Raw genomic sequence first — 24022 nt, forward strand, 5'->3', positions numbered from 1 at the left:
TGAGATATGATTCATTGAGGCTGGACGGTTCTGATGGCCTTACTGTTGGCGACATCAATCCGACATGTTGCGGTCGGCTCCTCCGCGTCTCACACCCTTCGTGTCAACACGAGAACGGCGACATAGGCCGACACTTCTGCCTCCATCCTTAACCCCACATCTTGATCTTTTGGGGAGGAGGAGAACTTGCACGAGTGTGTGGGCGGCAGGAGTGATGGCGATGAGGGGGAATGAGGCATTGGGGGCGCACCTCGGGATGGCGCTGGTGCAGGCGACCAACGGCGGCTTCCACGTGCTGACCAAGTCCGTGCTCAACGTCGGCATGAACGAAGTGGCCTTCTGCGTCTACCGCGACTTCGTCGCCATCTCCATCCTCGCCCTCCTCCAACGATGCAGGTTTCCTTTCCTCTTTCCTTTCTTTAAAGAGAAGGAGAAAGAATCCCTATCTTCTCTTATATGAGCCGTCTCTTTCTGACTTGCACGAATGATGATGTTGATTCGTATACGATAAGAAGTTAGGAGATGTGTTCATGTGTTTGATCATTGAGGAGGGAAGATAAGGGAATCAATGAACGAATGGCATTGTGGTCAAGATAAGTCAGAAGTGGGATTTAGTTTGGAGGTTGGAATGCGAAGAATTCAGATGCGAGAAAAGTAGATGGTTAAGAAATTTGGTAGATTGCATGAGAAAGCAATCATTTTGCAACGATTGGGTAAAGAAATAGATTCTTAATGCAAGAAAGATGAAGCTCCTATCTTAGGATAAAAGAAAAGCACAAGGGAAAGATTCATTATGGGTTTTATTGAACCCATAATGAAAAAAACGAATAGAGAAAATGAGAATTTTCTTCAACGGAGGAGGTGTGTGTGATCTTGGGTCATCGATCACTATGATCAGGTTGTAGAAGGTGAGAAGTCTTCTGCTGCTAGTTTGTTTTTACTTGCCTTATTGAATGAGCTATTACACCTATTCTTGAGAATGCAAATTCATAGTGATTCATGATCCTACAAAAAGCAATTAGGACTTATAATTAGGTCCCATCTCCTCTCTGGAATACTTGAAACAACACAAGCTGCTAACTGATTTTTAATCTTAATCCTCAACACAAGTCTGGCATAAGAATGATGTGAAGGCCATAAATACTTGCAACAATTTGTAATAGTTCAGCAAGGATTTTAGTTGATATATTAGTTAGTACAACAGGTTACCCAAATGTTTTCAATGATATAGGGAGTTTATTGGTTTAACACTCTATGATATACTATAACATTTGTAGGAGTATTAACTACTTTTTTCACTTTTTTTGATCAGATTTGATGGACAAAGACTAATTAGGTAAAACATCATTTGGAAGCAATGTGTTCATAAAGGACTTAATAATTTAATATAGTTCTTATGGGTTCCTATTATCTTTTACCCTTAATAAAAAATTAGTGAGTCTTTAGATTGAATTGTTTTCCTATGAGTTTTTTCTTGTTTGATAGAATGATAAGAATCAGGGTTGGTAAATTCAGTACTGTCCTTGGCAGAAGTGTCCACCTTCAACTAACTCCATGCCTCTTGGCATCATTTTTCCTTCTTGGTTTAACTGGGTAAGCTCAATTTTTTGCTAAGAAACTTTAGTTTGATTTTTCTTAACATATTGTAGAAATAAAACGTAATTGCTATTCTCTGCCCACAAAAGAAAATAACACCATGTTTGGATATCCTTTGATCAGGATATTTGCGAACCAGCTTGTTTCTTCTCGGCCTTAGCTACACAAACCCAACCTATACATCGGCTATTCAGCCTGCGATAACAATTTTTACATTTATCTTGGCAGCAGTACTGGGGTGATTGACATCCGATTTGATTTGGATTTTGCTAGGTGTCTACTAGATGATAAATTTTCCATATTCATTTAGATGTTTAATGGTCACAGTGTTGAGATGGTAAACTTGGGTGTACATGAAGGTTGTAGGCACGCTTGTTTGTGTTTCTGGTGCAATACTAATGATACTTTACTGGGGTCGAGCAATAATTGGATCCACTATTTACAATCTTTCTGATGAAAGTGCAGTAGGCATGAAGCTTCAGGCTGAATCAGTTGGATGGCTAACATCTGGTCTCCTTCGTTTTGGTCTTGAGAAGTGGCATATTGGTGTTTTGTGCTTGATAGGGAACTGTTTCTGCATGACTGCTTATTTTGTTTGACAGGTACTTTAGCTTGGAACACCATTGCAAACCACATTTCTGGAATCCAGACATTATGTTTCGGCATTTATCATTTGTGGAAGATGAGCAGTGAAAGAATTAATAACAACACGAAGAAAAATTAAGTTGTCAAGTTTATCTCTAACTGCCCGCATCTTCCACATTATGAATAGTTCTCTTATGCAATCTTATTTAACAATATATGTTTTTGTAACATGTAAGAGACATAAAGCTGCCACTAGAGTTTAGCTTATTGTTTGATTGGTAGTCTTACATAGTAATTGCAATGATTATTTTTCTTTCATTTCTTTTGTTTGTTATACAGTGTTATTTTCATTTGCTTATGAGATGTCAACTCTTTCAGGTTCCAATGCTGATCAAGTATCCTTCCTGCTTGTCTTTGACAACATACTTGTATTTTTTTGGGGGTGGTATTGACTGGAATATTTACCACTGGTTGTCATACAGAGTGGATGTTGACACCATCAGAAATAATTGCTGTCTTATATGCAGTAAGCCTCGTGTCTTATTTTTTTCAATTGTCAAAGTTTTATATGCTCAGTCAATCAAGTTTGCTTTCAACTTTCTGAGATTGCTCTTTCTATAAACGTCTAAAACTGACTTATTAATTACTTCGATGCACCACACAATTGGTTATATTTTACCTTTAAAGGTTTCATATAACCTAACAGGAATTAATTTAGTTTTATGCTGAGGACACTTAAAAAGTTTACGGACATCAATTAGAAAAATTTTAGTTGATCTTTTGTTTTTTTCCCTTTCCTTTTTGAAATAATGAGAACAAAAACAAAGCTGTACTATCGCAATTATTTTGGGTCGGGTATATAGATCTTTTGCCATTGTAGAATTCTATAAAAAAATCTTTATTTATAATTTTTAGTAAGATCCTTTAAAGTTTTCCCTTTCTTTTTGAGATACTAATTATATATCTCTGTCCCATATTTTTAAACTAGAACCGAAGAGCCAAATAAATATAGACAAGTTTTGTTCAGTTACAATTTCTGTAATGTGTTGTCAATAAATTCTTTTTCATGTCCTTGAGATCAATCTCTCGCACTCATCCGTTAGACAAAAGAATATCCACCTTGTTCTTCGTCTGCCACTTGTGATTGGGATTTCCTTGTCATCTTTTCCAATTTTCTTCATCGTCAATTCAGAAACAGGGGAAAAAGAAAGATGATATATAATGTTATTAACCGAAGGGTCAATCTTCGTCCAACTGACAGCAATTTATCTGTTGTAGAAGCTCATTGGGAAGTATAACTACCAGCTTCAAGGATCTCTCAGAAACAGTCTCAGTTTTGTGGAAATTATTTCTCTTTGAAAGAGGTGAACATTGTGGCCTTGGCATTGGGAACAAAAGTTGGTGTTTGAAGTGCCATGATAGTTTTGTAGATTTAGTGCCACTAATATTCTTGTGGGTTAGCTTACAGCCCAAAAAGAAAAAGGAAAGACCATGATTGTATGGAGATTTAGGCTTTAGACTCTGGTTTCTGGCTTCTAAAAGAGTTATACATGGTTAAGAGTTTAGCTGTTAAGATGCATCATATCTTTAGACATTGATCTTGCATACTTTTACTTTCTAGAAATCGAGAAGGCATTAGGATTTTGACAGAGGAATTTTGAGCATAACATGATATTACACTTGTCAAAGACATCATGTGCTAAACTTTCAATAGAGGATGCCAAAATACTGTGATACTGATGCATCCTCTTTTGATAAATTTAGAGTTCTGCTGATGTAGAATAATTTTTGTGTATGTTGCTTCTCTGTACTTATGTTCCTTTTGAGGTTTTGGATTGTGTTGTGCAACCATAACATTCAGAATCTTGCTGATATAAGGACTCGAGCCTATGCAAAATTGGTGCTAGCTTTCATGCACATGTGTTTGTTTTAGTACCTATATTGCTGGTCACTAGTAAGTGAGAATTTTGGTAAGAAGAAAATGGAGGAAGGCAACAAGAAGATGATTAATTGATCATGACAATTGGTGAAATATTTACAGGTAACAGGAATGAATCTTGGCCAATTTCTTCTTGTTACTGTTATCAAAAGCTGGGTGTGAGGGACTTCTGTTAATCTTTGAAGGATTAAGATGTGTGAGCTTCTGCGTATTGCTTAAATAGATAACTTCTTAATTAAGTCCTCTTTCTAGAGCTTTTCTTGCTGTTTACCCTATGAACTTGTAGTTGCTTGCTTACTTCCTATATGATACTCTCACATTTCAGCAATGGTGGCTGTTTCTTTGAGAATTTGCATCTTGAGTTGAACCAATGATGATGGTAGTAGAACTGTGGTTACTACAAAAGCATTTGACCTTATCATCTTCAATAAACAAATTCATCATGAAAGAGAAGCTACTTTGAGAATTTTGTGGGTTTAAAGTGAACAGACTAAAACATATTTCTAAGAATGTTTCATTTGAGTAGCAGTTTAGAAGATTAGCTGCATCTTGGCACCAAAATGTTTCATTTGAAAGTTTCACAATCCTTGTTGAAAAAAGAGTTCCATACAAAATCGATCACTCTTATATGTGAGGCAGCTGATCAAATTAATTACTTACATATGTATGCTCATGTAAAACTGCCATCGCAATTATATGTTTAAGTGTGTCCTTGTGTATAAGAGACATTTGACAATCATGCTACTCATCTAAACTCCTCGATTTACTTCTTTGTGAAGGCCACCACATTTTCCTTGGATTTTTATGACTACTTGTGATATGATTGCTTATCTTATTTAGTTTTAAATCTAAGGCTAGCCAAGCATCTATTTTTATTCATCTCCTTACAAGCATCACGTCTTTCTGTTATCTCTGCCTGGGGTTAGGTTAGATTTCATATAGCAAGAACAAGATGTCTATATAGTGAGTGACCGACTAAGGCATCTTGTTTTGCATGAATACAAGATCATTGTTTAAAATTTGAAGTTCTACCGAAAGAACTTCAAGTGATTGTCGATGGGCATGTAAAGATGCTCTTGGAGTCAAAGAATAATAGGAAAGAGTCAAACTGGGTAGTGGTTTTTTAGTCTTGGATAATGAAAATTATGATCAACTAGTAACAAAAGTTTGCTTCTTTACTATGTAAATTAACAATGATGAGATATAACTATAGATGCTGAGTTCTCTTTCTGTGGTTATTGTTGTTGTGAAATTATACTAGAGAACCGTTTTGCTTACTTGAGTCTTACATGCCAAATCAAGTGTGATTTGGTGCCATGTTGTATAGCGTCATGACTACCAAATTCACATTTGCTAAGGTCGGTAGGGTTTGGCATAGTACTGAGTGTTACACTTGCATTGAAACTCCCTTATTTGAATGCATTGAAAGACAGTTCTCAAATGTTACAATAAACTTCCACCAGTCAGGATTTTGGTTGATGTTTTTGGAGATTGTTTACACAATGAGTTTAGGTGGTTTGGAAACCTTTGTTAATATATAAAATTATTGCAGTTGTTGTCTCTTGATATGTGTAGATTTCATGTGTGATTATGCCTTTATATTAAGATGAATTTTTTAGGAGATAGATGGTAAAATCAATATATTGATAGAAAATTATTTGACCCCAATTGGTGTTAGAACAAAAGGTTGGTTAGATTTAATAAAGCTTTACGATACGCTTACTTTGTCAACAATGGGTGGTAAGAAATTGATGTGCTCTATCAGCAATAATATCTCATAAAAACCCTGGAAATAGTGTGATTTCATGAAGCATGTTGCATCTGCTTTTAACAATGTGGCGATTTCCTCCTAATTAACATATATCCCAAAAAAAATCACAACATCGATTTGCATAGTGGAAAAAGAAAACAACAAGCATTTGTTTTCCTCTAGTGGGAAAACCCTCCATGCAAAAAAGAATGGCTTATTGCGGCACATGACATGACTGCTACCTTTGTGGGATTTCAGGAGGATTTATCTTCATAACCAATGATCTGAATCAAGATTGCAAACCATGGCGCCAAGGTTTATCCATTGATGATCTATAACTTACTATGATCCATGAGGACTAAAGAGTCGTAGAAGACAACCTAGTGGAAGCATCAGGTCTCTTCACAGGTGTTGCATCTTCTTGAAGAGGTGCAGATTCATGATCTCCATAACTGATCCCTGTGGTCAATTCTGTCTCCTTATATATATATATATATATATATATATATATAGAGAGAGAGAGAGAGAGAGAGAGAGAGAGAGCAACCATAATAGCTTAGAACACATGATGAACAGTAACATATCAAATTTTCTTATCAAGAGAAATTAAGGATATTGCAGAATGTATGATTCAAGAAGGCAATGAAAAATCTTGCAAATGGTTGTGCACCATTCATTTAGCTGTCTATATTTCATAAGTGATGATATGTTGGTTAATCTTGGTTTCTTTTATTTGGTACGATGAAGAAAACACAATTTTCATGGTTTCGCAGCAATTTTCGACATGGTGGTTGGCATTAGGGACATTTGAAGCATTCAAATTATGCTGTCTGCATAACATATTAATAGAACAATTTACTTGACTTTTCCAGGGAATGGGCTACGGGATAATGACATGGTCCAATACAATCTACTTCAACCAGCAATGTCTTTTCTTGGGAGTACCATTTATCTTGGAAGGTTCCACTCGTAATTGCTTGCTAATTTTTTCTTCAATATCTTCATTTCAACTTTGTTTTACATAATTAATCACTTCTATTGACATTGAATATATATATATATATATATATATATATATATATATATCTTGGAAGGTTCCACTCGTAATCTGCATCTCTTCTTGAAGATGCAACACCTGTGAAGAGACACGATGCTTCCGGTCTTCTATCATTCAGATCATTGGTTATGAAGATTTGTGCCGAAATAAGTCATTCTTTTTTGTATGAAAGGTTTTCTCACTTGTTTTCTTTTTCCACCATGCAAATCAATGTTGTGATTTTTTGGGGGATATATGTTAATTACGAGAAAATTATCATATTATTAAAAGCAGATGCAACATGCTTCATGAAATCACACTATTTACCAGGTTTTTATGGGATATTATTGCAGATTGAGCACATCAATTTCTTACCACCCATTGTTGACAAAGTAAGCGTATCCTAAAGTTTTATTAAATCTAATCAATCTTTTGTTCTAACACCAATTGAGGTCAAATAATTGTCTATCAAAATGTTGATTTTAACATCTATCTCCTAAAAATTTTAACTTAATATAAAGGCATAATCACACACATGAAATCTACACACATCAGGAGACAACAACTGCAACAATTTTAGATATTAACAAAGGTTTCCAAACCACCTAAAACTCATCGTGTGTAAACAATCTCAAACAATCTTCAAAAACATCAACCAAAAGCCTCACCAGTGGAAGTTTATTGTAGCATTTGAGTACTGTCTTTCAATGCATTCAAATAAGGGATTTACAACGCAAGTGTAACACTTGATTTATAACACCATGAACTTGATAGTCATGACGCTATACAACATGGCACCAAACCACACTTGATTTGGCATGTAAGACTGAAGTAAGCAAAACGGTTCTCCAGTACAGTTTCACAACAATAATAACCACAGTAAGAAAACTCAGCATCAGTAGTTATATCTCATCATTGTGAATTTACATAGTAAAGAAGCAAACTTTTGTTACTAGTTGATCATAATTTTCGTTATCCAAGATTAAAAAACCACTACCCAGTTTGACTCTTTCCAATTATTCTTTGACTCCAAGAGCATCTTTACATGCCCATCGACAATCACTTGAAGTTCTTTCGGTAGAACTTCAAATTTTAAACAATGAACTCTGTATTCATGCAAAACAAGATGCTTTAGTCGGTCACTCACTATATAGACATCTTGTTCTTGCTATATGAAATCTAACCTAACCCCATGCAGAGATAACAGAAAGTCGTGATGCTTGTAAGGAGATGAATAAAAATAGATGCTTGGCTAGCCTTAGATTTAAAACTAAATAAGATAAGCAATCATATCACAAGTAGTCATAAAAATCCAAGGAAAATGTGGTGGCCTTCACAAAGAAGTAAATCGAGGAGTTTAGATGAGTAGCATGATTGTCAAATGTCTCTTATACACAAGGACACACTTAAACATATAATTGCGATGGCAGTTTTAAATGAGCATACATATGTAAGTAATTAATTTGATCGGCTGCCTCACATATAAGAGTGATGTATTTTGTATGGAACTCTTTTTTCAACAAGGATTGTGAAACTTTCAAATGAAACATTTTGGTGCCAAGATGCAGCTAATCTTCTAAACTGCTACTCAAATGAAACATTCTTAGAAATATGTTTTAGTCTGTTCACTTTAAACCCACAAAATTCTCAAAGTAGCTTCTCTTTCATGATGAATTTGTTTATTGAAGATGATAAGGTCAAATGCTTTTGTAGTAACCACAGTTCTACTATCATCATCATTGGTTCAACTCGAGATACAAATTCTCAAAGAAACAGCCACCATTGCTGAAATGTGAGAGTATCATATAGGAAGTAAGCAAGCAACTACAAGTTCATAGGGTGGAACAGCAAGAAAAGCTCTAGAAAGAGGACTTAATTAAGAAGATATCTATTTAAGCAATACGCAGAAGCTCACACATCTTAATCCTTAAAAGATTAACAGAAGTCCCTCACACCCAGCTTTTGATAACAGTAACAAGAAGAAATTGGCCAAGATTCATTCCTGTTACCTGTAAATATTTCACCAATTGTCATATGATCAATTAATCATCTTCTTGTTGCCTTCCTCCATTTTCTTCTTACCAACACACTGACAATTCTCACTTACTAGTGACCAGCAATATAGCTACTAAAACAAACACATGTGAATGAAAGCTAGTACCAATTTTGCATAGGCTTGAGTACATAGAAGCAACATACACAAAAATTATTCTACATCAGCAGAACTCTAAATTTATCAAAAAGAGGATGCAACAGTATCACAGTATTTTGGCATCCTCTATTGAAAGTTTAGCACATGATGTCTTTGACAAGTGTAATATCATGTTAAGCTCAAAATTCCTCTGTCAAAATCCTAATGCCTCCTCGATTTCTAGAAAGTAAAAGTACGCAAGATCAATGTCCAAAGATATGATGCATCTTAACAGCTAAACTCTTAACCATGTCTAACTCTTTTAGAAGCCAGAAACCAGAGTCTAAAGCCTAAATCTCCATACAATCATGGTCTTTCCTTTTTCTATTTGGGTTGTAAGCTAACCCACAAGAATATTAGTGGCACTAAATCTACAAAACTATCATGGCACTTCAAACACCAACTTTTGTTCCCAATGCCAAGGCCACAATGTTCACCTCTTTCAAAGAGAAATAATTTCCACAAAACTGAGACTGTTTCTGAGAGATCCTTGAAGCTGGTAGTATTTTCCTTATACTTCCCAATGAGCTTCTACAAGCAAACAGAAATTTCTATTTGGATTAGTTGGATACAACTATCTTAAGAGACATAATCACACAGATGCAATCTATAAACATGAGAAGACAACAACTGCAATAATTTCAGATATCAACAAAAGTTTCCAAACAAACATAACAACTACAATAAGCAACAGGGATTGGAATTATCCGGAGAAAGATGTAGGAAACTAGAAAGGGAGGCGATTAATTGGATCGAACAAACCGATAGTAGTAGAACTACCATAGGCAATTATAAAGTCGAACATCCAGCTGTTCATGACAACTTGATCACATGTCCCTATGTTCTCTCCACCGCACGAACATTATACCTGCCTGCCACACTAAAGACCAATCGCTCAAGCGCACAAACACAAAAGAACAAACAGCTCGGGGGCGACAAGGATCTGACCATGGGTGGAAAGGGGCGGGCAAGAAACACATCGTTCAAGACAGCAGCAATGACGAAGATGAAGATACTAATATTGCTAGAAGCAGGGAAAGGGCAAACTGAGGAGCAGTCTCTAGTGGTATTACCGATGACATCAATCACCAGAGGAAGCTACTTCTTGAAGCTGCCGCGGACGCCGGGACGGCCCTTGGAGGTCTCGGGGGCGCAGCTGACGTGAAGGTTGATGAGCTTGGACTCGTCGAAGGGGACCTTGGGGTGGCGGGCGTCGTGGTGGATCTGCATGGACTTGATGTCGGGGGCGGTGGTCTTGCAGAGGGGACACTCCAGCTTGGCGTGGCCGCCCTTGTCGTGGCCCGACCGGTCCGCCAGTCCCGCCTTACCGCCGCCCCGATTCGTCGTCGCCGCGTCGACCTTCGACGCGATCTCCTTCGCCGTGTGTTTCTTCGGCTTCGCCTTGCCCGTCATGATCGATCTCCTCCCTCTGATGCAACCAACCAAACCCTAACCCTAATCCTTATCCCAGACGAACGATACCGTCGCTTGTCGGCTTAGATCAATCACATCGGAGGAAATAAAAAAAGAAAGAAAAATAAAGAAAAGGGAAGAGGGAAGATGAGATGACGTGTCGAAAATGAATAATGCTTACGTTTGGAATTCTCCTTCCATTATGACATACCCTATCCAATACCCATACGAGTCTTTACACACACATATTTAACATTATAATTATTATAATTTAATAAATAATTTAAAATTGGGGGTAAAAAAAAGCACACATGGTTTAATCGCTACCGTCCGCTCCGATCATCCCTCTCCCTCCGTTCTCTCCCCCAATCGATGGCGGCAACCACCGCCGAGTTAAAGAAAGACTCCATGGTCTCGCCTTCTCTCCCTCCAACCGTTCCTCCGCTCTCCCATCCGTCGTGCAGGGGCTTCTGCCCGAGGTGGAGCGGGAGAAGCAGCTGGCTCATGAGAAATGCTTCCAATATCTTCGTTATATGGGGCGTCGCAGATATCGCGCAATTGCTCATGCAATCCAATCCATGTCTGAGAAGATAAAGGTGTGTGAATTCTTCAATACCTTGTTTTCACATCTTTCCTTCAATCGATCTGAGGTGTTATGGATGGATCATATATCTTATAAATTCTCTTAAACATATACCTCTAGCATGGCCCAATGGAAAGATGGATGTGGCAAGCAGAACTGTTGGAACTCTCCTGCACTTGGCTAGTTTCAGCAGTGTGCTAAAATTTATTTGTTTTAACCATTCTTCCTGTCGGTTTGATGAACTGGGTAGCCAGAAGAATCTTTCCATAGAGAAACAATGGGTAACTAGTCCAAGTGACAAGGTGCAGCTGATAGACTAATGACCCAATCTGATCCAACAGTCCAGCAGTTTGAAGCACAATGGTTCTTCACAATGTCGCATAATTTGAAGTGCCAAGTCTGTATCAGTTTACGATTGGTATTTTGTGGATTCTTGGTTTGAGGATTTTGTGGCTGAACTAGTCCCAATTGCTCATATAGGAACAGTAACCATTTCAGCTTATCAGAATGGCTTGTTGATTTGCTTTACTTCGATCAAACCATGTTATGAATTATGAAGGAGGTACACCACCTAAAATATTTCTCTCTGGAGTCATTATGCACAAATCATCTTGAATCACAAAGACTGAAAAGGTCCCAAAATGACATTATGGAACAGAAATCTCTGGAAGATGGAATGATGCACCATCTGGACTCTTCTTCATTAGACTTGTTGTTTTATATCAACATATACTTGTCTAATCCATTCATGCAGGCTTTTCTTTTAGGATGAGTACCTTATTAAATCCCTGTGGAATTGGCTTCTTAGTGCTATCATTTTCCCCTTAATGTCTGGTCATATTTTTTCTTAGTTAATGGATTTATTCCTGCTTTGCATTGATGTAATTGGATTTTATTCTGTTTGGTTTTTACCCACAGGCAGCCCATCCACATGTGCAAGTAATAAGGAAAACAGGCAAAAGTTGACCTGGGGTGGGGTTCACATTCCTGTTGATGTTGTAGGTAGCAATATTTCTTGCTTTGTTTTCTTCTCTTTTTGTGTAGCATGCTAGAATGTTAATTAATTAACAGGCAACAATGATTTGTTAGGTCTATCTCTCCACGAAGCATATTGGGGAAATACTTGTTGGATTAAGGTCAACTTGTTTCTAAGATTTGATACTATGAAGTGCCAGGGACATGATATTTAGTGTTCATGTGTTTTATCAGGACATTGGATCATGCAATCATCACCCAAGTTCTTGAGAAACTTTACAATGGTTAGTCTTTTTTGTTGCTGTCATTCTGGTGAATCAAATCAATGAATCTTTTCTTGCTGAGTCTTTTATACCCCATGGAACTCCTCTTTCTATCTCTCTTCCCGAATTATTACGTGCCAAACATCTTTAATTCAAGAAATAGTTATTTCAATAGCTTTTACATGAAAATATTGTCTATGTTAGTGTAGGTGAAATTAATATTAACAGTTCCTTTCTGAAGAGAAGTAATCACAAGCAGTGCTCTTTCTATTTTACTTGGCTATTGTAACATCAAGATTAACATCCTCCAAAAAAGAAAAGAAATCAAGCTAAGATTGCTCGGATGAAGCAGGGATAACAGTTCATACTGATCAGCGTTTTTCAATTCATCAGATGAAGATTGGTCATTGAGAAGTGTATTAAACCAAGAATAGTCCTTTTGTCATTGTATGTTGGCTAATGTGTTCTAGTGGTTGAAATAAGACAATGTTCTATCCATTAGAACATTATAGCTTATTGTTGTTGTCGATTGCTTGGGTCAGGCTTGGAATATGTCAGCTCATACTGGTCAATGTTGCTCGATCTATCAGAAGAAGGTTAGTAATTGAGAAGTTTATGTTTGCTAATATTATTGTTTGAATGTCTTTTCATTTTACAAGAATAGTTGTTCTGTCAGTAAGTGGATTTAAATAAAATGAATGGCAACTATTAGTGGATATGATGGATAGTTAATACCTTCTGCAATCTTATTCTTGAAAGCAGAGACTATTATGTTATTGTGGTGGTTTGAACTTTGATCACACATATCACAAAAGATTAATTTTACGGAGATGATATCTTTTCGACATAGATTAATTTTGGTATTGTTATGTGCATTTTGAAAGGGTGTTTCTCATAGTTCATGCAATATGGAATTACATCTTATTTATACCTCATGAGTTATGATTTAGTGGAGCCGATTTGGGATTGAGTGTTAGATACTTTTGTGTTACAATCAATCAAGAGCAATAATAAGTCATAATGTTCTAATGGTTTAGAATCGATTATAAAAATTATTTTATCATTAAATTGTACTCACCGTAAACACTCATAATGTAATCATATGAACTATTCAAATCCAGTCATAATGCATTGTTTCTTCAGCATATCATGAAATTGAGTTGCATAGGAAAAATTATTAACTCGATAGAAATTATGAAATAGAGAAACACAATTTAACATATAATTTTTTGTAAAATCAATTTTTATTTTTTTGTAGGGATGATTTTCAAGAAAAAATCTTTCTTTTTAGATTTTTTTTTGGAAGGCATACCCTTTTTCATAGGATTAATTTAAAAAAAATAGTCATATTTATTTAGTTTAAAAGGGAAGCAAAGCTTTATAATTGTGAGCGACAAAATTATAGGAGTCCATCCAAAAGAACTCTCATGCCAATAACTTATGAGTAATAGTAATTTTTATTCTTGCAAAGGTGTATTATTAAAAAAATAAAATAAAATAAAATAAAATAAAATTCAAAATTAAAATAGTTGAGTTAAATAATTATGATAAAGATATATAAATTTGAGTAGTCCTTTAGTTTGACCAAGGATTCCAATCGGATCGGATCCATTAATAGCTGGACTTGGATCCAATTCCACTAATAAGCCTTAGGTCTCCGTCCTTCCCAAAGGCTTTTCACTAAGCCTTAGGTCTCATCCGCATATCATCACTAACCTTTTTCTTCTCCTACCATCTCCCTGGCCAAGAAAGAGACCAAATACAAATATCAACAGTGGCTCTCACAAATATTGTCTCCATCTCCCCCCTCTCGTTGTTGTGAAAGAACAACAACAGTACATAAATGACTATATATATATATATATATATATTCTCTTTCGCCGTCATGTCATGGTTATGAAATAACAAGAATAACTAAGCAAGAAAGTAAACTAATCTTAAATAAGGCAAATAGCACTTAGGTTGACGCTTGGGTGAGCCCCATCATAGATTAGCACCTTTTAATAATATGATGAGTAGGTCCTATTTGATATGACAATGATATCCAAACTTAGATGAAAGAAGAGAGAAAGATATGATTAAATATTAAGATAAGAAATTTGCATGTACTTTCCCGTATAATCAAATTAGAATTTTGAAGTCCAAGTTTGTGTGTGTGTGTATAAGTATATTCAAATAGTTTTTTCTTAGACTTGTATTATGAAATTTATATAATAATATGAGAAAATAATTTTAAGGGATACGAAAATTGTTTAGATTAGAATCATTATTTTCCTAATAAAGCTAATATTCCAAAAGTTGGAAGGATAAATGCTTATAAATATAAGAAATTTATTAACAAAAATCCTATAATACATGTAAATTACAATAAATCACTTTAAAGAAGGAGAAAATAATAATAATAATAATAACAAATTGCTCTCCCTCTTTTACATATAATATAATATAATATAATATTCTTTCCCTCAAGGCTTCAAGTGGAATAAACAAGGCCGCGGCTGTATGCTTTCTCCTCTCCCAATCCAAGTCGTATCTTGGACCAAAAGACTCCATCCCTCGCGCTGCTTAGTTGCTGCCAACGAGATCACAAGGAAGGGGAAGGGAATCGAGGAAGAGAGGGCCGTAGATTATTTACCTTTTACTTCTTCTGGAAGAAGGCGGGCCTCGGGATCTCGGATGGAGATGGAGACGAGTCAGCAGTCGCCGGATCGTATCGGTATCCCCGATTCTTTCACCAGATTCATGCGTTTCTTGTGATGTTTTCTCGCCGAGTTCGCTCTTGTCGCATGTCCGACTCGGAAAGGTGTGATCTTTATGGGGGCGTGGTTTGATTCTTGCGGTTTGGGCGTTGGTTCGGTCTAGAGTTCTTGCTGAAGACTTGATCCTTGCGTTCTAATCTTGTTCTTTGTTGGGGGGTGGATGGTTCGGCGGTGCGGGTTAAGGAATTGAGTAAGTTGAAGTCTCTCGTGACCTTGGAAGCGCTAGTGAGAGAGTGGTCTGGTGATTTTTGTTGGGGGTATTTGAGTAGATCTCCCTTTCAATTTTTACTATAATTTAGATAATTTTTGTGTTTCTCGTGGTATGTAGTAGACTAGAGGGAGTTTGCATTGACCTGCGACATGGGTTGATCTACGAGGATAGTAGGAATTTGGTGTTGCCATGACTTGCATAAGCTTTTGTGCTAAATTAAGAATATGAATCTCTTTTTTCTTTTTTTCAAGATTGTGGTCTCCATATCTTGTATTTTATGGTTATAGCATGCTGGAAACCAGAAATCTGGTGTTCCAAAGTCTCCCTTTGTGGTTGTGTTGAAGATCAAATGCTTCATCTACTTTAACAATTTGTGTGCAATTACAAAATCATATTATTTATTACCCAGATTCTTGTTTGCCATTAAACTTTATTATAAGCAATACACTAGTTAAGTATTATTATTATTATTATTATTATTAGCATTCTTTTGTTAGTCTTAAAACCTCAAATCTAAATTGACTCTGCTTACTTTATTAGATCTTTTACAAACATGTCTGGCTATTTGTAAGTCTTGATTTATCATGAATAGTTGATACTTAGACTTTTTTAAATGAAATAATATCTCATTATATCTTTATTGATAAAAAAAGGTGGCCTATTGCGTGATTGTCTTCCCAATGCAAGGTTTAGGAAGTGTTAATGTACACAGTTTTATGCCTTTTTAGGAAAGAGATCATTAGTGACTTGAAGTCCCCTTAATGTTACCCTAGAGAGTGAATCTAGTGATGTCTTGGACATTCTAAGCTTAGAAAGTGTTGGGTTCTGCTCAACATAAACATTTTGATTTAATCTATATTCAACTTCTCTTTGATATCTAAATCTGTCAAATGACTTAGTTGAGTCGTACAATGGTGATCAAACAAATCAAGCCCTTGTTGCAAGCTCAAACATTTTTTGGCATTTGGTTGAGCACTTCTTGAGTTAGGATATCATTACTCTTGTGCGGCCTTGGGTGTTGATGTTCATTATTTCAGGTTATTGATGCTTCTTACATTCAGCTTTAGAAAGAGCTTTGAATTATCATTTCTCTCATGTAATATGTGTATCTTTTCATGATTTAGTGGTTAAATTGAGAACTTTGATATACCGCAATTGAAAATTCTGCTGCTTACAGAGTACTGTTCCAGATATTTTAAATATTTAATAATGCACGAACATATTGTGCTAAATTATTTCGTGCTCTTTAAATTAGTACTTCTGTTTGCTATTTACAGTTATGCTCTGTTTTTTGACCTTCAATTTTCTGATTTTGTGTGCGAAGAGGGATTTAATGTTTTATATATACATATATAGATGCTATACCGAGTTTATGTTAAATATGTACATATGTTTATTTATATGTATTTTTTACTATATAGACATGACAGTTGTGTTTACCTATGCATAAGCTTGCATGTATTTACATACAGATATGAATATACATATCTGTTCAAATGAATCTAAAACATATGTACATGCAGTCATGCACCATTGCACCTGCATTGTAGTTGCACTTGGCTCCCATTTCTACATAGTTAAACTAATTTGTTCTTAACTCTCTGCTAATAGGCTCACTAGAACCTTTGGAATCATCAATTGCGGATGCTAACCAGAAACCTGTTGATGTTGAGAACTCAAATGAACAGGTAATTACTTCCTCAAGGCCTCAACATACTTTTCTTTTCTTATGTCCAACTTCCAGTTATTGATAATTATCTCATCTTCTATCAGCCACCTTCTGCTAAAGATGAGAAAGTGACGACCTCTAATGCCACCCATGATACGAATAGCATGGATGTCTCAGCAGATTCACAAGGCCATTTGGATTCTTCCGATGGAGTTAGTGGCCACAGTACAATTTATCCACCAAACCTTTTTGCCCCTCAGGCACAGTCCTTCTTCTTTAGAGGTCAGTTATCCATCCTTATATTCATTTATACATCATGTTAGCATTAGTTTCTGGCAAATTTATATGCAGCATCATCATCTCTATGACAAGCTTGGAATTTTCTGTATATTCAAAAGTTTTATTGAATCAATTAACTCTTGCAATTTGAATATGCATTGCAATTGTCCAAATGTTGTTTCTTTTCAAAATTGTATGATGATATGCACATGTTTCTTCCTTAGCAGCTGCTTGCTTGAGTTTTCCCATTGGATGAAATTTCTAACTTTTGCTTTATGATGAAGTGTTATAATCCTTTGTGGCTTCTCTATTTCTTTACTTGTAGTTATTTATCAGAATTAGATTCTTTGTTTGCCTCCATTCTTGTTTGGCAGTTTACCTTCATTTGCAGTTCATTTAACTTCTACTTTGCATCCAAATAAAATGGTCCAGATTTTGTTGGGACTTGGGTTTGCATTTCTTTTCTAGTTATGTCAATGTTCTTTTTCCCTATCTAACTTCTGAGTTCTTTGATTATGAAATCTGAAATTGGAGACAAACATGTCTGATCATGTCCTATTGTTTCAGGATATGACAATCCGATTGGTGATGAGTACTCCCCATATTTAAATGCCGAAGGCCTAGAAGTTGGTTCGGTTGTATGTATCAGTATTTTTAATATCGACCCTGTCTTGTTACCATTTATTTTCTTTTAAATCGTATAAGGTTCTATTTTATTGTAGGGTGTCTACAATGAGAATCCTTCATTCTTATATCATACTGGGTATGGGTACGGTCCTCAAATGCCTTATGGACCCTATTCCCCTGTTACGACGCCTCTACCTTCTATTAGTGGAGATGGTCAACTATACTCCACTCAGCAATTTCAGTTCCCAGGCACATACTACCAGCAGCCAGCTCCTCCTAACATGCCATATCTGCCTTCGCCAACTTCAATACCACAAGCTGATTTGACAATTGATCGACAAGGACTATTTCCTGTCAATACCCAAAATTTCAACACCCAGCTGTTTGGACCAAGACCTGGTTATCAGCTATCCTATGGTTCTTTCGGTAGAGGTAATATTCCTGGCAATTCAGAAAATTCTGGTTTTTGTTATTTGCAACAATATTTGATGGTTTTTTTTGTTAATGGTTGATTTTGGTTAGATTGGTTGAGATCCCCAGAAGGGACGAGGACTGTGACTCCATTATCATCACCAGCAGCTTCACCTCAACCAGTTGGTGCCCCAGTGTCATTTGGGCAAAACACCATGCCTCCAACTTTTGGAATGGTTGTTTTTTCTGATCTACTCTATTTTTTATCTTAGTTTGTGAGCATCTTCTATTTCATAAAATACTACTCTTTTTTTCTTCTAAATTTATAATTGTATTCATTTTATGTTTTGCGACTTTCCAAAGACATACTTATGGTTTTGTTTCTTTTACAATGTACTGTATTTTAAACCAATAATTGCTGGAAATTGGATTTGATTGCCTTTGATTTGCAACAGTATAGATGGAAAGATGGATGCATACATTTAAGTAGAGAAAGGTAGAAGATAATCATTAAGCAGCTTATTCTAAGACTTTAAGATTAATCTAATTGGTCACATCAGTTCCTAAAAATTATTTTCTTTATGATCATTGTATTTTGCACGAAGTGCGGACTACCATGGTACCACAAATAAGTATGTTTTAAGAAGTTTGTGAATCAAATGCGGCCTTCATATGACTAGAAGTGTTTTACATAATGATTCAACCTACTTTCTGTTTTACAGAATGATTTGGCCTGCTTTCCTTGAGGACATAGCTTTTGCCATATTCATGCTTTTACATACTGTCATATTAGCTATATTAGTTACCATTTTTCTATGTTCTGATTGCCAGAGCTTCAACCAAAAAAGAAGGAAAAAACTCGATATAGATTTTAGATGTAACATATCTTTTATAAATGCTTTCACTGAGAAAATTAGTCACATTTGTTGCTTGGTTTCATGCTACGAAAAGAGTTGCCTTGATAAGGATTTAGTCATTTGACTATTAGTGGGGTTATACTGGCCTTTTATTTATTAAAGGCAGTGGTCAAGTTTTTTAATATTTTTCAGTCTTCAGATCTGAATTGGCAATGCTTTTACTTGGTTTGCATTAGTTAAATTTAGGTATGAGTTAAATCAATTCCCTCATCATCCATTAGTTCACCAGAGAACAAAATGTGTATCCTTTTACTGGATGTACCTTTAGGCTGCAAGGCTGGATTTATGCATTGTACATGGCAGTTTGTGTTATTGTTTTAAATGTTCTGACCGAATGATCTGTTTTTCATTCAGTATATTCATTTTATTGTCTAATTACATTCAGGCTTCACAACAACAGAGATCTTTATATGGTTTTGGGACCTCTGTGAATTCTATAGACAGAGCGTACCCCCCTCGTGGGCTGTACCATGGTAGCACCTTTGAGGCATCTTTTTCCAGCTCAGGAATTAAGGACCAGAGCTTAATTGATGCAGACAGAAGTAGGAGTCGAGGCAAGGGAACTTTATACAATCGCAATGGCACTCTTGATTTTCTTAATGAACAAAACCGAGGGCCAAGAGCAAATAGATTAAAGAATCAGATGACTGAACACAACTCATCACTTGACAACGACAATGGCAGTTCTACTTCGTTGGTTGATCGTAAATTGTACAATAGTGCTGACTTTGTTACAGAGTACAAGGATGCCAAGTTTTTCATTATTAAGTCTTACAGTGAGGATAATGTTCACAAAAGCATTAAGTATGGTGTTTGGGCTAGCACTTCTAATGGGAACAAGAAGTTAGATTCTGCATACCATGAAGCAAAAAAGAAAGAAGATCCTTGTCCAGTTTTCTTATTTTTCTCGGTAATTTCATACTTATATCCCATTTACTCTCTGATTTGTAATTTGTCAATATCTAATTAGTTTTGTTCACACAAGAAAACCATGAACAGGTAAATGCAAGTGCACATTTCTGTGGGGTAGCTGAAATGATTGGACCTGTTGATTTTGAAAGGAGTGTGGATTACTGGCAGCAAGACAAGTGGAGTGGTCAATTCCCTTTAAAGTGGCATATGGTGAAAGACGTACCAAACAATCTATTTCGGCATATTATTCTTGAAAACAATGAAAATAAGCCTGTCACCAACAGCAGAGACACTCAAGAGGTAAGTTTTTCCTTTTGATATGAACCGTGATTATACAGACAGTTTATGTGTAGCTACTCTTGAATTAATTGTGTCATGTGAAAATTCCCTTAAAATGAGTTTAATTAGCAACTCAAATTTGTAAAACATGACTTAATTATAAATATATGAAGGAGTCAGCAAACCTGTTTATGTTGGATATCAATTGTCCATGAGAGTGTAACTTGAGAGATTTGCTAAAGAAAGATGGAGTTCTTGAGATTTATTGTTAGAATTTGGGATGATAAGACCAATGGTAGGATGGAATGTAGTAGTAGTCAGGTTATTTTTTTATGATTAGTACCTGACCCGAGGTTATAGGCATTAGGCCTAACGAGAATTTATCATAGACCGAAAATTTAAATATCATTCCAATGACAGCCAGTCGAACTAGAATGATACTGGTATAAGGGGCTGTATAACAAACTGTACTCCCTGGTATTACAAGTTAATTAATAAAAAATTAATAACAACCGGTACCGACCTATATGATCTTTTCATGGATATCATGTTCCCATTTTTGTATCGTAAGGCTTTTCTTTTAAATAATTCAGATCCTTATTTCATGGTTCATCTTACCGATCCATACCGGTATACCAACCGGCTGTTGGTACGATATGTACCAAAGTATCAACATATGGTATGGTGGGGTGTACTGACGGATTGGTATTTACCGCCCATATTGATCCTCTGTTGGACCAGTACATACTGCCTGTACCGAATGGTATGTCATGGTATGATGAACCTTGTTTTATTTAATTCAAGTACATCAGCTTTATGTTATTTTTTTTACTCATTTAGTCAACTTGAAATATTTAATATACCATGAATATAGAAGCTAGACTACTTATTCTGATTGTATCTCTTGAGCGCTTAACTTGGGTTTGGTGCCTAGGGTCTTGTTTCACTGATTGAGAATCCAATTCATGGTTGGTGATCCATCTTATTATCCAAAATGCTTACTTCAATAGTTCTCATGGATTCAGGCTGAAGTTTCATCATAGCGATCTAGTTTCTGGTGTCGCTGTTCGAGTGGTCACGAAGATTTTGAATATCTGTTGAGTCCTAGCACTTGATCTATAATATAAAAGTATATAACTACCACGTTGGAACTTTAAATTGCTTGTATTGACTTCTTTTAATATCATTTGCCAAAGAGGTTATCAAGTCCATGTTGAACATCCTAGTAACTGCCATATGGATCTGATGAAATATAATGATATATCATTATTCCGGATTATGTGCATATTAAACCTGCATCCGATATATCAAGCTGTGGTTGTGCTTTTTCTGCTGTGCTAATACTCTGGGTGAAGGAATTTTTCTTGCTTTCCTTACATCATCCTCTTGTCACCTTTCTGTCTCCTTTCCCCTCTTTTTCACCCCTCATTCATTGGAAGTTATTATCTTTTATTTTTCAAATACAGGATCGTAGAATTGTGCGACTGTCATAAATTCTTCTAAATGCACTAGACTGAGTCCTTGGGCATCTAACCAATTTTTCCATCTAACCAACTGTCATAAATTCTTTTTTGCAAATAGTGAGACTAGCTTCGAGTCATCTCTGCATGGAGCCAACATTTTAATGTTAGTTATCTCTAGGCTGCAGCCATTTTTTTCCTTTTTCTAAATAGTGCTGTTAGACAAAAGTTGACTCTGCATGGATATGGAGATAGAGAGGTCAGTGCTCATCTGACAAGCTCATGCTAAGTTTTAAGCTGGTAGACAGAACCATAGGAAATTTATTTCAAGGCAAACTTGTCAACAATTTTGAACTTTATACTTCGGAGTAAGCATGCTGATATTAGAATTTTCCTATGGAGTAGCAGATGACATTTATAGAGTCAGTTAAAGGTCAAAGTTAAAGGAATGAAATAAATCAGTTCTGGGGTTGTTTGGTTTATTGTTCTTAGTATTTCTAACTAGTTGAACTTTTAAAATTATTCATCAAGTCCCATAAATGGAGGTGTGAATCTAGTCAAGATTGAAATCCATTAAGACAGTTGTATGAGATGGTTGTATTGTGCTTAAAGGTTGAATCTCTTTGGTCTGTTCTTTCTCAAATCTCAATCACCATGTGGAGCATTAGTCTGTTGATTAAATTGATTTTTCTATTTCATTATTTAACTCAGTGCTCGCCTTGTTTTAGTTATGCATTTTGCATTTTTTTTTCATTTTTTTGGCATTTGAAAATTTCACATACTTATCCAGTCTACTAACTTGTTTTCCTTTTTAAAAAAATTGTTTGACTTGATATTTTGTTTGAATAAATGCAGGTGAAATTGGAACAGGGTTTGGAGATGCTAAGCATTTTTAAGAAGCATGAATACGAAGTATCAATTCTTGATGACTTTGAGTTTTATGAGGACAGGGAGAAAGCTATGCAGGAGAGGAAGGCTCGCCAGCAGCTATCCAATTTGGCAGCGCCTGGCCCAGTAGCTATTGAAGATGATCGAAGGAACCCTGCTGCGAACTCTGGGGATTTCATAAGCCAGATATCAGGGAACTTTGCTCATGCTGTCAGGTTGGAAGAAAGAAGTAAATCTGGCCCATCAACAGAGAAGAGTAGTTCCCTAAGCACTGTTGTTACTTCCAAGAGTGATAGTATAGAGAAACCAGCAACAACTGTAACAACTAGCAGCTAGCATTATCCAGGAGTATAAGCTTCTTGTGCAGACTGCAAACCACTTGATGTTCAGAATGACCAATGACTAGGTTTGGTGAAGTAGGCATTGTGAAAGCTGCTGAGTAGGATCGCTAGTATTACCGAAGCAGTTGTACAGTTTGTTGGTCATTCTAAGAAAAAGGGAAAAGAAAAGAAAAGGGAAAATCAAACTTTTATTTTCTTTTCCCTTATTTCCTTTCACTGGTGATCTCTAGCAGAAGTGGAGTTCTCTACCAGCTTTTATGGAGATCCATTTGAGTGGCAGATGAATAATTGACCTTATCTTTCAGTTCTGACTCCTTTGGTCTTAGTTCTATTGTTTCACTAGTACTCACCATGAAGAAGCTGAAATGTTTCAAGTAATACTTGGTAATGTCGTTGACATGTTCAAGAGGTTATTGCTTATTGTTACATAATTCATTGTTGCACTAGACCATTCGGTTCCATATCGTTTTTATTAGTGGCTTTGTGACCAATGCTCTTAGTCCTCTGATTTATGATCTACTTACAGCATACATCAAATTCTGACTGACTGAGTGAGAGTTGATTGCATTGTGTTGCTTAAAGATTGTTTAGTCAAAGTAAGATGATTATGAGATTCTCTTGGAAAAAGAGGCAATTTCAGGTAAAATATTAGACCTGGAAATATCATAAGAGGAACTACAGCCTCCACTGTGTTCTAAAACTGTAATGCCAACTTTGGATCTCTCTTTTTTTCTTTTTTTTTGTGAAATTCTGGTCTCTGCTGCTGGATGGATGCCTGTAATCCATTCTTACAAGTCATTTGCAATTTACAATAAACTTTATTGCATAATATAATTTATAATTATACCAGATTTGCATAGACAGACAGCTATTTACTCTTGAATTTTCTGTCTTAAAAAATCAGCAAGTGCATTTTCACTTCTCATCTCCTGAAACAA

At 35.9% G+C, this 24022-nt stretch overlaps 2 protein-coding genes and 2 long non-coding RNA genes across 7 annotated transcripts; 3 read left to right on the forward strand and 1 right to left on the reverse strand.

Moving 5' to 3' along the window:
- The first annotated feature begins 79 nt into the window (after window positions 1-79).
- On the forward strand, window positions 80-6914 carry LOC135642243 (uncharacterized). 2 transcript variants are annotated; one of them, XR_010497911.1, is made up of 4 exons: window positions 80-396; window positions 2560-2707; window positions 6129-6299; window positions 6743-6914. It is a non-coding gene; the product is annotated as an uncharacterized LOC135642243 (long non-coding RNA). The 2 variants fall into 2 exon arrangements; XR_010497910.1 differs by lacking the exon at window positions 6743-6914 and having other exon boundaries at window positions 81-396; window positions 6129-6550.
- Window positions 6915-9817: 2903 nt separating this feature from the next.
- LOC135642229 (protein METHYLENE BLUE SENSITIVITY 1-like) lies at window positions 9818-10653 on the reverse strand. The gene has a single exon (XM_065158200.1). The coding sequence runs from the start codon at window positions 10508-10510 to the stop codon at window positions 10196-10198; it is 315 nt and encodes a 104-aa protein (XP_065014272.1). The 5' UTR covers window positions 10511-10653; the 3' UTR covers window positions 9818-10195.
- A 174-nt stretch (window positions 10654-10827) lies between these two features.
- Window positions 10828-12867, forward strand: LOC135642236 (uncharacterized). 3 transcript variants are annotated; one of them, XR_010497907.1, is made up of 4 exons: window positions 10828-11106; window positions 12012-12095; window positions 12183-12352; window positions 12536-12867. It is a non-coding gene; the product is annotated as an uncharacterized LOC135642236 (long non-coding RNA). The 3 variants fall into 3 exon arrangements; XR_010497908.1 differs by having other exon boundaries at window positions 12541-12867; XR_010497906.1 differs by lacking the exon at window positions 12536-12867 and having other exon boundaries at window positions 10840-11106; window positions 12183-12412.
- Window positions 12868-14817: 1950 nt separating this feature from the next.
- LOC135642222 (YTH domain-containing protein ECT4-like) lies at window positions 14818-23575 on the forward strand. The gene is made up of 9 exons (XM_065158193.1): window positions 14818-15047; window positions 16913-16989; window positions 17075-17252; window positions 17817-17887; window positions 17972-18308; window positions 18399-18523; window positions 19590-20114; window positions 20204-20416; window positions 22711-23575. Exons 1-9 carry the CDS (start codon window positions 14834-14836, stop codon window positions 23077-23079), a joined length of 2109 nt encoding a protein of 702 aa, XP_065014265.1. The 5' UTR covers window positions 14818-14833; the 3' UTR covers window positions 23080-23575.
- The last annotated feature ends 447 nt before the right edge of the window (window positions 23576-24022 follow it).

Source organism: Musa acuminata, chromosome BXJ1-4 (assembly GCF_036884655.1).
Source record: "Musa acuminata AAA Group cultivar baxijiao chromosome BXJ1-4, Cavendish_Baxijiao_AAA, whole genome shotgun sequence".
Classification (NCBI taxonomy): domain Eukaryota; kingdom Viridiplantae; phylum Streptophyta; class Magnoliopsida; order Zingiberales; family Musaceae; genus Musa; species Musa acuminata.

Bases quoted from the DNA above. Each gene is read 5' to 3' on its own strand.
- LOC135642222 (XM_065158193.1), top strand. From the start codon at position 14,834: ATGCTTTCTCCTCTCCCAATCCAAGTCGTATCTTGGACCAAAAGACTC. The intron at 17,888-17,971 runs GTATGTATCAGT...ATTTTATTGTAG, and splicing joins GCCTAGAAGTTGGTTCGGTT to GGTGTCTACAATGAGAATCC. The intron at 20,115-20,203 runs GTAATTTCATAC...AACCATGAACAG, and splicing joins CAGTTTTCTTATTTTTCTCG to GTAAATGCAAGTGCACATTT.
- LOC135642229 (XM_065158200.1), bottom strand. From the start codon at position 10,510: ATGACGGGCAAGGCGAAGCCGAAGAAACACACGGCGAAGGAGATCGCG.